Consider the following 14,093-nt stretch of genomic DNA (forward strand, 5'->3'; position numbering starts at 1 on the left):
GTGAGCCAAGATCGTGCCACTGCACTCCAGCCTGGGCAACAAGAGCAAAACTCCATCTAAAATAAAATAAAATAAAATAAAATAAAATAAAATAAAATAAAAGCAGAATCCCAAGCACCACCCTAGATTTACTGAATCAGAAGTGCATTTTAACAAGATCTCCAACATGATTCGTGTGCACACTGAAGTTTGAGAAGCACTGTTCTGCAACACCGCCAGCAATATACACTATAGGCAGAGAAGAGGGCAAGACTGTCTAGAACCAGGGATTCCCAAACATGTTCCCTTGGGAATCAGTAATGAGCTATAAGAAAGTATGTTTGGTTGTTAAATTTGATAATGGTGACTTTTCCCAATTCATAGAAAAAAAATTAGGTTAATGGGTTGTATTTTTCATCTTTTCTTCCATAATTTTTCCTCTCTTTTTTGGAGCGAAATATTACCTACCTGCTGGTAACTTTAGAAGATGATAGTGATCGAACAAGTAGTAAAGAAATACTTATATTTCTCAATATAATTTCTCAATATAATAAAACTCTATAATATATAATTGTTTTATTTCATTCTTCAATTTGTAGATCTTTTGAATTCTTGGATTTGTGATTCTGATTTTATGTTGCATAATAGAAAATAGTCACACTTTTTCTTAGTAAACTGTTCTTAAAGCGTATGGAAGAATTAAGTGTTAATGTTTTATGGTGTTCTAAAAAAAGTACTTCATTTCCACCTACATGAACAGGAAGATCAAGGCTTCAGAATCTCTCTAGAAATCATTAAACCAAGAGGAACTTGTAATAGAAAAGTAAAGTTAGAAAGAATATTTCTCACCTATCCCGTTTCCTCCAATGACAACATTAATGCATACCAATATAACCTACTGTTTTTTTCTGGATAGTAAAAGTTTAAGTGGTTTTACTTTCTCTTTTGTGATTTCCTGAATGTTGAAAAATGTCGGCTGGGTGTGGTGGCTCACACCTGTAATCCCAGTACTTTAGGAAGCCAAGGCAGGTGTGTATCGCTTGAGTCCAGGAGTTTGAGATCAGTCTGGACAACATGGCAAACCCCAAAACCCTGTCTCAACTTAATCAATCGATCAATCTACAGTGAACATTCATTCACTCGACAAATATCTAACGAGTACCTACTAAGTGACAGGCACTGTTCTAGGTCCTGGAGATACAGCAGTGAAACAAACAGGCAGACAAAAATCTCGGTTCTGATGTCAGTATCTTTGGGTCTCTTTCCTCTTGGGCTGCTCATATTCCTTCATGAAGACACTTTTAGTTTTCTCTTTGGAGGGTAAGCAGCTGGTAGCCAAAGATCCATGAATTGAATAAAGAGGGCATCCAATATCCATACATTCACTTATGTCCCTGTTTATACAGAGAGTTATTTAACCCCCTCTGGAGAATAAATACTTCAGTCTTGTTTTTCGGAGGGTAGGGTGGAAGTTGAAGATGAGGAAGTGACCTCAGGATTTAACTGCTCTTAAACAACTCTACTTCCACAGTAGGCAGTGGGGGAACTATTGCCACCAGTTTCTAAGACTTAGGGAATCCTTCAATAGATATCAGGTCGGATCTCAACTTTACTTCTTTGGGTTTAGGATTCAGGTTTCTTAGTTAAAACTTGCCCATTTGCTTTCCATCTTCCACGTTCTTTTTGCTACCGACTCCTCTCATTCTGGCTTTGTGCCTGAAAAAAATCCCATTACTGTCATTTTAATGGTGTCATAGAAGAGAACAAAAGTAGATCTGTGTGTTCATCTTCATTAATTGTTTAACTCTCAACACTTTCAGGAAATACTTTTCTTTCTTTTTTGAGACAAGAGTGACTCTGTTGCCCAGGCTGGAGTGCAGTGTCACGATCTCGGCTCACTGCAACCTCCGCCTCCCGGGTTCAAGCGATTGTCCTGCCTCAGCTTCCTGAGTAGCTGGGATTACAGGTGTCTGCCACCACGCCTGGCTAATTTTTGTATTTTTAGTAGAGATGGGGGTTTCACCATGCTGGCCAGGCTGGTCTCGAACTCCCCATCTCAGGCAATCTGCCTGCCTCAGCCTCCCAAAGCGCTGGGACTACAGGCGTGAGCCACTGTGCGTGGCTAGGAAATATTTTTCTTTTGTTTGTTTTTTTGTTTTTTTGAGACAGAGTCTCGCTCTGTCGCCAGGCTGGAGTACCATGGCGTGATCTCAGCTCACTGCAACCTCCGCCTCCCAGGTCCAAGCAATTCACCTGCCTCAGCCTCCCAAGTAGCTGGGACAACAGGCATGTGCCATCACATCCAGCTAATTTTTGTATTTTTAGTAGAGACAGAGTTTCACCATGTTGGCCAGGATGGTCTCAAACTCTTGATCTCATAATCCGCCCGCCTTGGCCTCCCAAAGTGCTGGGTTTACAGGTGTGAGCCACTGTGCCCGGCCAGGAAATACTTTTCTTTTCTTTTTTTTTTTTTTTGAGACGGAGCCTCGCTCTGTCGCCCAAGCTGGAGTGCACTGCCCCGATCCTGGCTCACTGCAAGCTCCGCCTCCTGGGTTCACGCCATTCTCCTGCCCCAGCCTTCCGAGTAGCTGGGACTACAGGCGCCCGCCACCGCGCCCGGCTCATTTTTTATATTTTTAGTAGAGACGGGGTTTCACCGTGGTCTCGACCTCCTGACCTTGTGATCCACCCGCCTCGGCCTCCCAAAGTGCTGGGATTACAGGCGTAAGCCACCGCGCCCAGCCAGGAAATACTTTTCTATACCAACTTAAACCCTCTCTTCTTAGCATTCAAAACTTTATTTTCTCCGTTTGTCCTTTGAATTAGATATTTGAAGAAAATATGTATTTTAATTGGTAAGTTATTATGATTTATGAAGGGCTCACTGTCACTTGCATCCTTTAAGATTTTAAATAGCAAAAAATTATTGCTTTTCTCAACAGATCAAAAACGGCGATGAGATATACTTACACATATTCAAAATGATGTACATAGCAGATTAGTTATTGCAGTATTGTTTGTAATACCAAAAGATTGCAAAAAACCTAAAGGTCCGCCAATAGAGGACTTGTTAAATAAAACAGGCCAATCCATGTGGTAGTATGTTACACAGTTAAAAAGAATGAAACAGACCTTTATGTTTTGGTGCAGAGGTCTGCAAGGCCATAATCAAGTATGTATTACATATGCTATCATTTGTATTTAAAATACATACATACACATACATATATATAGGATCTATCTATATATGATTTATATCTACAACAGTGGTTGCCTCCTGGTAGGGGAACTAGGTGACTGGGAAATGAACAGAAAAACTAAGGAAGACTTAGTTTTTCCTTGTATATCCTTTGCACCATTTGAATTTTATACTACATTCTTGTGTTATTTTGAAAATAAATGTGAGGTACTAAGGAATAGTTTTTAAAAGGGTGGGCTTTGTGATATTTACCTGAAATAATGCCCTCTCTGATTACTTCCACCTATCCAAATTTTGCCTCTTCTTCAAGACAGATTCCTTTTCTGGATACCTCCAGCTCGAGTGCTTTTATCTGACCTCCTGTGCTAGAAATTACTGTGTGTGGCAAATCATTACACATTGCTTTCTTACAGCTCTTCTATTTTAAAAAATAGTATCTATTTTGTATTAAAATTCCCATTTTTAATTTTCATTTCTGTTTTACTGAACCTTTTGGAGATTGCATGAGGAATACAATCTTGCAAAAGAAGAATGGCTGATGGAGAATGTGACCAAGTAAAAGGCAGAAGGGGGAGTGGGTAAACGGGAAGGAGCATGAGGCTCCCTCCTTGCAGTCAGCCCTCACAGATATTTATCAAATACAGATTCATTGAATTAGTGATCCCTTTTTACAACATGCTAATGCCCCTGGAAAGGTAAGGCCTTCACATTTTACAAAAATTAATCCAAATATCATGACATCATTTGGCCAAGGATACCTGGGTGTTCTGAGATGAGAGGTTAGGAGAAGTAAAATTTCTGAAGCAGGACTCACAAAATTTTAAAGCCAAAAGGGCTTAAAGATCTGTCATTCTAAACCCTTACTTTACAGAAGATGAAACAGGGTCTTGACCGAGTTCACAAGGCAAAGTACAGGGAGAGCCCAGACCCAAACTCAAATCTCCTCTTAATTTCAGTCAAGAAACTACATCATTCCAGCCTATCAGAGAAGAGGTCTGGCCTGGGTAAAAGATGGTGTCTTTCTACAGCAAGAAAGATATAGATGGGCTCTGTGCCTGGTGAAGAGGGGAGAGATAACTCAGGAAACAGAAAAGAGGTGACGTCAAGTTTTGCCCCCTTTGTAATTGTGTCCAGGAGTCTGTGACTGTGTGTGTCAATGGAAGTTCTCCATATTAGCAGAAGCCAAGTTAAGATAATCAGAAATAGTTTGGAAGGCCACAAACCTCAACTTCCCCTTACCCAGCCCAGTCTCCTTACTTGAGGAACCAACTGAAGTTCAGCTTACAGCTCTTGTTGATCCTTTCACACCCTTCCTTTCTAAGTCTGGAGAAGGAAAGTTGGAAAAGGGGAACGCAATACAAACATAAGAGATTTCCCTATTTCCAGGGTACTTTCAGCCGATTCCTCAGTTATCAACTGTATTCGAAACACGAGAGAGCCACTTAGGGTAGCCATGGAGATATGACTGTCCTCTGTCTTGTTTCCTTCCTTTTCTCTGCTATTAACATCTTTCGCTACGATTTCGGTAAGGCACCCCACTTCTGCTGGCGCTCAGGTTCTGCAGCTCCTCTCCCTCCTCAGGGACGCTGAATAGGGATTGGGAACACTTTTTAAAATGAGGAGAGCGCGAAAACATAAGAACGAGTGAGGATTTTCTCCAAAAGAGATCAGTACCATCTACAGCCTCCCCTTCTCCAGCCTTGAGGTTTTGGCGTTTGGTCCCAGCCCGGACTGCAAGTCCCAAGAGACCCCGCGGCGAGGGTGTCCTCCAAGCGATCCTTCCCTCACGCTTCTGGGTAGTGGAGAGAAAGGTTCCGATAGCGGCGCACTGCGGGTTGGTTTGTTTGCAACGGCAGTGACGGAGGTTGGGAGCCTGGCTGACTGCAGGCGGGGGTGTCAAGAGGCGGATTCCTCCTCCCGTCGGCACTGTGGGGCGGGGAGGAGGGAGGCCGGACCAGCGGCCGGGGACCGAGCCGCAAAGACAGAGCGGGCAGAGGCGATGGAGGGCAACGGGGTGCCATGGGGGAGCGAGCCCGTCTCGGGTCCCGGCCCCGGCCCGGGCGGCGGCGGAATGATCCGCGAGCTGTGCCGGGGCTTCGGCCGCTACCGCCGCTACCTGGGACGGCTGCGACAGAACCTGCGCGAGACCCAGAAGTTCTTCCGCGACATTAAGTGCTCCCACAACCACACTTGTCCCTCCTCCCCCACGAGCGGCGGCGGGGCCGAGCGCGGCCCTGCGGGCGATGTCGCCGAAACCGGGCTGCAGGCGGGTAAGGAGGGCAGCCCGGAGGGAGAGAGGGCAGTAGAGGGAAATCGGAGGGCGGACCGCACCCCTGCCCTGCAAAACAAGCCCGAGAAGAGGCAGGCGGAAAGGGGCAGTCGTGCAGTGTGGCCGGGTCCCCGGGCCTGGGCCGGCCGGATCTGGGATGCCTTGGGAGGGCATCCCTCTGAGGAGGGGAGGAGGGGGCCCGCTGAGGGCCCGGCTGGGGGACCGGGAGCCAGGGGCAACCGAGGGCCGTAGTTCCCGGAGCAGGACCCCGGAGACCGGGGTGTGCGCTGACGGAACTGGGCTGGGCCGGCGTTCGGAAAGGGTACCAGTTAATCCGAGGAGTCGGGAAAGTTGCTCTGAGTTGGAGGCGGGCGGGTGCGCAGTTGTGGGTCAGAGCCCCAGTTTAGGGATGGTGCAGAGGCGGCAGGGTGTCCCGGGAGGCCGTGGGACTGTAGTCGGGTGTGTGGGTTTGATGATGTATGTGAAATGTGTTCACACCAATCATGCGGCAGCTCTGTGAAGAGGGGACATTCTCTAAATAGGGTTGGGGGTGGAAATCATATCTGATGGGTGCCAGGGAATTGCCAGAGATGTTGCTCCTGCTTATGGTGAAGAAGAGAGGGAAGGGATCATTTTGGTCCTGAGCCAATGGAGAACTAGCTACTCTTGTTCTTGCATGATTCTTTCTAGGATGTGCCAAAGGCCCCCAAACACTTAAAATCGTGCATGGTCTTTAATCTTTCCTAACGCCTTGCTTCCTTTTAAACTGCTGTTGGTGGGGAACTGGAGGATTTGTTAACGACTGCGTCTAATTAGGAAATAACTTTAGATCGGAAGGGAGAAGGGACTGGCATTCCATGTAGATAGATCTCTTGGGGACAAAACAGGAAAGAAGTCTGTGGGTTTAATTTAGTGATTCTCAAACTAAAGTGTGCATTAAACTCACCCCAGGGGCGTATTAAGAATGCCATGTCTCATGCTCTAGCTCATTAATTCCGATTGAATAGGTGTGGGAAGTGGGTCCTAAAAATCTAATTTAACATGAAAAGAACGTGGAGAGGACGGGCGCCGTGGCTCACGTCTGTAATCCCGGCACTTTAGGAGGTAGAGGCGAGCGGATCACTTGAGGTCAGGAATTCGAGACCAGCCTGGCCAACATGGTGAAACCCTATCTCTACCAAAAAAAAAAAAAAAAAAAAATTAGCCAGGTGTGGTGGGTGGCGCCTGTAATTTCAGCCACTGGGGAGGCTGAGGCAGGAGAATCGCTTGAAACCAGGAGGCGGAGGTTGCAGTGAGCCGAGATTGTGCCACTGCACTCCATCCTGTGCGACAGAGTGAGATTCTGTCTCAAAAAATAAAATAATAATAGTAATTATAAAAGACAGTGGGGAATGTGAGGCAGGTGGTCTGTTAAAGTCCCTTCAGAACCATGAATTTAGATACAGCAAATCTGAACACGAGGCTCAGAACTGGATGAATTGTTCTGACTTTGGGTGTTAGCTCTTATATTCCCAAAGTTTTGCGCTTAATGTCCTACATCCGACTGGGAATCCACAAATGGTGATAAAAATAAGATGCTAAGATCATGACAGGGCCCTAAATGATACTATTCCATTTAGTTGGTTTGGATTGGAATTTAAAAAGCCTTGTGTTATCTTGTAGCATAAAAGGAGAGGGATTACTAGTTTTTCTGAAGTTGTTTTGACATCTTATGTCCAGAAATACGCTGTCCTGGAATGGACTTGTAGAGAGAACTAGTATCTGTGAGGCTACCAGAAAACAGCTGATGAGAAGGGCTAATGTTTTCTGAGACGATCCCCAGAATGTGTACTTTCACCCGCACCCATAACAGTGCTTTCCAGAGGTGTCCCCTGCTCGAAAGTTTCTCTCACAGCTTATCTTAAGCCCTTTATTGCTGTTTTTATTTTAAAACAACTATTTATTTTAGACTTGGCTTCTAAAACAAAGAGAATCGATTAACCTCAGAGAGATGGAGGTTTTCAAGGCACTTTGGTTGGCTCTTGTTTTTATTCTTTAAAAAACAACTTAAGACATACAAATATAACTTTGCATTTCGCCTCATTAGCTTTTCCAGTTGACTGCATCACGAACTAATCTTTGCGTATTTAACTCTTTTCACTGTGTGGAGTCTGTCCATCCCAAATAAAAACCTGGGAGGGTGCAGATGGCAGGACTGGGAGCAATTCGGTTTTGTTCCATAAAATGCTTCCCTTTCTTTCAGCATGGAGAGTTTGGGGGTAAAAATGCACCAAGAAAAGTTAGTAAGGGGACACTTACTATGTATATTTTAGGGATACATTTTCCTAGCTATTTAGGTGGTCATGTCAGAAAGTAGAAACCACTCCTAAAAAGACAACTAGTTGTTGTTCTGTCGTTTACAGGCCATCTTTGTAAGGTCAAGTTCATGCAGAGACTGTCTCAACTTTCTTTTTTAAATTTTTTTGTAAAGATGGAGTCTCGCTTTGTTGCCCAGGCTGGTCTGAAACTCATGGCCTCAAACGATCCTTCCACCTCAACCTCCCAAGGTGCTGGAATTACAGTAATCAGCCACCCAGTCCTCAGCTTTCTTTTGTGAATGTTAGTCTCTGATTAATAGGAACTTGGATGTTGAAGGAACACTCAATTCTTTTATTTATTTATTTTTTATTATACTTTAAGTTCTAGGGTACATGTGCATAACATGCAGGTTTGTTACATATGTATACATGTGCCATGTTGGTGTGCTGCACCCATTAACATATACCTAATGTCATTTACATTGGGTATATCTTCTAATGCTATCCCTCCCCCCTCCCCCCACCCCACAACAGGTCCCATTGTGTGATGTTCCCCTTCCTGTGTCCAAGAGGAACACTCAATTCTTACCCAAACAAACCTGTAGGTTTTAAACATTATTTCAGAATGGAAGTGTGCCTCTAGGTTGATGTAGTATGGTATTTGAGCAACTGAAAGAAGATCAGGGATTAACTCTCAATTTGAAATGATTGTACTAAAAGGATGGTAACAATAGTAAAACAATTTTCATGTCTATTTATATACCATTTGTAATGCCATATGATACCAAAAATTTTTATTGTCTCACTTTCACCCACAAAAGAGAGTAAAGGACCCAAAATAATATTTTCCTCTAAAATTTTATAGTTCTGAATTCACTGGGGTCAGTGTAGAGGATATGTAATGTACATGGTATTTTAGAAGTTAAAAAGTAAGGCCGGGTGTGGTGGCTCACACCTGTAATCCCAGCACTTTGGGAGGCCAAGTTGGTAGATCACCTGAAGTCAGGAGTTCAAGACCAGCCTGGCCAACATGGCGAAACCCCATGTCTACTAAAAATACAAAAATTAGCTGGGCATGATGGCACACGCCTATAATCCCAGCTACTTGGGAGGCTGAAGCAGGAGAATCGCTTAAGCCCAGGAAGCGGAGGTACAGTGAGCTGAGATTGCGCCACTGCACACCGGCCTGGGCGACAGAGCGAGACTCCATCTCAAGAAGAGAAAAAAGAAAAAAAAAGTAAGTAGAATGGAATTCCAAAATGGTCTTCTGTTTTTAGAGTAGCTTGACCTATACAGAGAAAACTGAATTATAAGTAAAGTTTCCTTGATTCATTTCTTCCCCTGCTGCCCAAATCACTGGCCTTTTCACTTAGCTATAGGGCGTGAGAGCCCTTTTATCTGTTGATTTTCTTATGTCAGAGGGATCAGAAGTAATGAGATAAAGGCTTTGGGCTGGGTGTGGTGGCTCACACCTGTAATCCCAGCACTTTGGGATGCTGAGGCAGGAGGATCACCTGAGGTTGGGAGTTGGAGACCAGCCTGACCAACATGGAGAAACCCATCTCTACTAAAAATCCAAAAAAATTAGCTGGGCATGGTGACACATGCCTGTAATCCCAGCTGCTGGGGAAGGCTGAAGCAGGAGAATCACTTGAATCTGGGAGGTGGAGGTTGTGGTGAGCTGAGATCACGCCATTGCACTCCAGCCTGGGCAACAAGAGTGAAACTCTTGTCTCAAAATAAATAAATAAATAAATAAAGGCTTTGAGCACTTCTGAGGAAAGGCAGGGTGGAGTATTAAGAGTAGCAGAGGGAAAAGTATTTTTCTTTTTCTTTTTTTTTTTTTTTTGAGACAGAGTCTCTCTGTATTGCCCAGGCTGGAGTGCAGTGGCATGATCTTGGCTCACTGCAACCTTCGCCTCCCTTGTTCATGTGATTCTCCTGCTTCAGCCTCCTGAGTAGCTGGGACTACAGGCGCCTGCCACCAGGCCCAGCTAGTTTTTTTTTCTTTCTATTTTTAGTAGAGGCAGGGTTTTACCATGTTGGCCAGGCTGGTCTCAAACTCCTGACCTTAAGTGATCTGCCTGCCTTGGCCTCCCACAGTGCTGTGATTACAGCCATGAGCCACTGTGCCCGGCATGGAAAAGTATTTTTCTTGTTTTGTGATCCAGTAAAGTTGCTAGCTGTTGCAATTTGTCATAAGCCTCTCAATTTTAAGAAATTGGAGTGGGCCAGGCGCGGTGGCTCACGCCTTTAATTCCAGCACTTTGGAAGGCCGAAGCGGGCGGATCACCCAAGATCAGGAGTTCGAGACCAGCCTGGCCAATGTGGTGAAACCCCATCTCTACTAAAAGTACAAACATTAGCCAGGCATGATGGCACGTGCCTGTAACCCCAGCTACTCGGGAGGCTGAGGCAGGAGAATTGCTTGAACCCAGGAGGCGGAGGTGGCAGTGAGTCGAGTTCGAGCCATTGCACTCCAGCCTGGGCATCGCAGTGAGACTCTGTCTCAAAAAAAAAAAAAAAAAAAGAGAGTGGAGTGACTTAAATATGTCTTGTTGAAATTCTGTGGTCTGTGCTGCCTTCTTGGAATCCTGGTTTCACCTCGTCCTAACCAAATGATCTTGGGCAAATCACAACTGTGCTGTGCCTTCATTTCCTAATCTGGAAATAGGGATTATAACGGTACTGATCTCTCAGGTTCTTGGGAGTGAATCTATGTGCATGTTTAGAACAGGACCTGGGCTGGACGCGGTGGTGGCTCACGCCTGTAATCCCAGCACTTTGGGAGGCCAAGGAGGGCGGATCACTTGAGGTCAGGAGTTCGAGACCAGCCTGACCGACATGGTAAAACCCCATCTCTACTAAAAATACAAAAATTAGCCAGGCAGGGTGGCAGGTGCCTCTATCCCAGCTACTCAGGAGGCTGAGGCAGGAGAATCGCTTAAACCTGGGAGGCGGAGGTTGCAGTGAGTCGAGATCACCCGCTGTGCTCCAGCCTGGGCGAGAGTAAGACTGTGTCTTAAAACCACAAAAAACAAAAAACAGGCCAGGTGCGGTGGCTCACGCCTGTCATCCCAACACTTTGGGAGGCTGAGGCGGGTGGATCACCTGAGGTCAGGAGTTTGAGACCAACCTGACCAACAAGGAGAAACCCCTTGTCTATTAAAAATATAAAACTAGCTGGGCATGGTGGCACATGCCTGTAAAATCCCAGCTACTCGGGAGGCTGAGGCAGGAGAATCGCTTGAACCCGGGAGGCAGAGGTTTCAGTGAACCAAGGTTGTGCCACTGCACTCCAGCCTGGGAGGCACAGCGAGATTCTGTCTCAAAAAAAAAAAAAAAAAAAAAAAAAAGAAAAGAACAGTGCTATTATTCAATAAATATCTGAGTACCTGGTATGTACTGGGCAATGTGCTACGTATGGGGGATAAAGAGTCAAATAAAAAGGGCCGGGCGCGGTGGCTCACGCCTGTAATCCCGGCACTTTGGGAGGCCGAGGCGGGCGGATCACAAGGTCAGGAGGTCGAGACCATCCTGGCTAACACGGTGAAACCCCGTCTCTACTAAAAATACAAAAAACTAGCCGGGCTTGGTGGCGGGCGCCTGTAGTCCCAGCTACTCGGGAGGCTGAGGCAGGAGAATGGCGTGAACCTGGAAGGCGGAGCTTGCAGTGAGCCGAGATAGCGCCACTGCAATCTGGCCTGGGCAGAAGAGCCAGACTCTGTCTCAAAAAAAAAAAAAAGAGTCAAATAAAGATACTGGCCTTGGCCTTAGGCCGGTGAAGATGTCTTTCCCTTCTATACTTTTAAGAAAGAAAAAATAATTATAATTATCATCAATAATCGTTTATGTTGGATGATGGATTAAAAAGGTCTAAGAAGACCTGAACTTGGTCCTCTAGAAAGGTATAATCTAAACCATATATGTGTGCAACACATAAAACACATACATAAAAAAGCAGAATGCTAAGGTAGGTTATAAGCCTTTTATATGAGTTATAATTCTCAGGTTTTTTATAGCTCTTTGCCTTTGGTGAGCTCACAACTGTGTTTCTCTAACATTCTTCACCTTTTTGTCACACCTTTTAAATGTGCCAGCATTTAAAAAGAGGGGAAAAGCACTAGTGTACTTATTTAAAATAGGCATTTTTGGCTGGGCGCGGTGGTTCACTCCTGTAATTCCAGCACTTTGGGAGGCTGAGGTGAGTGGATCACCTGAGGTCAGGAGCTCGAGCCTAGCCTGGCCAGCATGGTGAAACATCGTCTTTACTAAAATACAAAAAGTTAGCTGGGCATGGTGATGCGGGCCTGTAATCCCAGCTACTCAGGAGGCTGAGGCAGGAGAATCACTTGAACCCAGGAGGCAGAGGTTGCGGTGAGCTGAGATCATGCCAGTGCACTACGGCTTGGGTGACAGAGTGAGACTGTGTCTCAAAATAAATAAATAAATAAATAAATACATAAAATAGGCATTTTCCTTGGTCGTCTTAGACATTTGTATGATAAGAAAGTTTAAGTAGCAGAGTGACATTTGGGGAAGGGATGAAAAGTTGGGAAAGAGGAGATTCTTTAGAGCTTCATTTTATAGAGCTGTCATCTCTATGGGGCAGAGGGGTGGGGAAAAGCTGGGATTGTAGGGTGGAGCACAGTGACAGCAATACTGAGGCCGGGATGGGTGTGCTCTGTGGTTGTTTGCCATCATCTGTTTAAAAGAGTTGTCAGTGCATTTCAACATCTTATGCTGAGCATAAGCTCAGCAAAGATAGTGCTATAGTTTTGGTTCTTACTACTTTTAATAAAAGGTAATCTAATCTAATTATTTTTAAAAAGATTAACAAAATCCCATTTTTCCAAGGATATCCAAAACTTGGTCTTTCTTTCTTAGTTTTCTTCCTGCATGGAGGCAGCATACAGTGGCCAAAAGCAAGCATAGCATTTGAATGAAACCTGAGTTCCTATTCAAGTGCATTCTCTTTTTAACTGTGTGACTTGGGGCAAGTTACTTAACCTATTTGAATCTTGGGTTCTTCATATATAAAATGGGAGTAATAATGCCACATATTATATGATTCCATTCATATGAAATATCCAAAATAGGCAAATTTATAGAGATAGAAAATAGATTAGTGGTTGCCAGGGGATGTGGGGAGAAGAAAATGAGCAAATAAGGGGTGACTGCTAATGGGTATGGGATTTTTCTGGGGGGAGATGAGAAAGCTCTGGAATTAAATAGTAGTGATACTTGTACAACTTTGTGAACATACTAAAAGCCACTGAATTGTACACTTAAAAGGGGTGAATTATATCTCAATAAATAAATAAAATGGGAGTGATAACAACTGCCTTACAAAGTTGTTGTGACATTTGAAGATAATATACCTTAAAGCACAGGCATATAATTAGTGCTAAATATATGTGGCTGGCTGTTTGAGTGGTGTGTGTGTGTGTATGTGTGTGTGTGTATATGGTGAGCATTGATTTAGAAAGTTAGAACATGGGGTTGGCAGAAGAGTGAGAGGAACAGAAAGATGGAATGTGGGACAGAACAATTTTGAGCTAGAGGCAGATTTAGGCCCGAGTGTCTAGGCTGCCAGTCCAATTCTGCTTCTGCGGCTCTTCCTTTGTTCTTTTCTGATCTGACTATGGGAATACAAAATGCACCCTGGCAGTGGAGAGACTCTGTTACAAATGAGTCATCACCCAGGCTCCACAGCTTGTATGGAACCGTCATTTACTTAGTGGGAGACTATCTGATTGAATAAGTATAATGTGGCACTACCTACTCAGGCTCTTATTCTAGTTTCCACTCCCTGACATTCAGGGCATCAGACCCTTGTTGCTGATCTTGCTATCTCCTGCTCCCTGGGAGGAAATGGCCTCCCCAGCCACAGTGGCTGTTTGCACCCTTTCCCTTTTTAGCCTTTCTCCTTCCGAATCTTCCTTTCCTGGGGTAATCTGTTTCCCATGGTACAGGTCTGCCTGGTGTTTTGTTGTTGTTGTTGTTTTTGAGACAGAGTCTCGCTCTGTTGCCCAGGCTGGAATGCAGTGGCACAATCTCAGCTCACTGCAACCTCTGCCTCCTGGGTTCAAGCAGTTCTCCTGTCTCAGCCTCCCAAGTAGCTGGGACTACAGGCGCACACCACTATGCCAGGATAATTTTTGTATTTTTAGTAGAGACAGGGTTTCACCATATTAATCAGACTGGTCTGGAACTCCTGACCTCAGGTGATCCGCCCACCTCGGCCTGCCAAAGCACTGGGATTACACATGTGAGCCACCTTGCCCAGCTGGTCAGCCTGCTATTAAAAAGGGTTGGGAAATTCTGTCCCCTCCCCTCCCCCTCCCCT

At 44.9% G+C, this 14,093-nt stretch overlaps 1 protein-coding gene across 2 annotated transcripts in view; it reads left to right on the forward strand.

Moving 5' to 3' along the window:
- Window positions 1–5,003: 5,003 nt before the first annotated feature.
- The window catches only part of DSTYK (dual serine/threonine and tyrosine protein kinase), a 70,485-nt gene continuing 61,395 nt past the window's right edge, over window positions 5,004–14,093 (forward strand). For both annotated transcript variants that reach the window (XM_011990422.1, XM_011990423.1), the window contains exon 1: window positions 5,004–5,448. In XM_011990422.1, the coding sequence (XP_011845812.1) occupies window positions 5,178–5,448 (271 nt within the window). In that variant the 5' untranslated portion in view covers window positions 5,004–5,177. The remainder of the gene's footprint in view (window positions 5,449–14,093) is intronic.

This window comes from Mandrillus leucophaeus, unplaced genomic scaffold (assembly GCF_000951045.1).
Source record: "Mandrillus leucophaeus isolate KB7577 unplaced genomic scaffold, Mleu.le_1.0 Scaffold38, whole genome shotgun sequence".
Lineage (NCBI taxonomy): Eukaryota > Metazoa > Chordata > Mammalia > Primates > Cercopithecidae > Mandrillus > Mandrillus leucophaeus.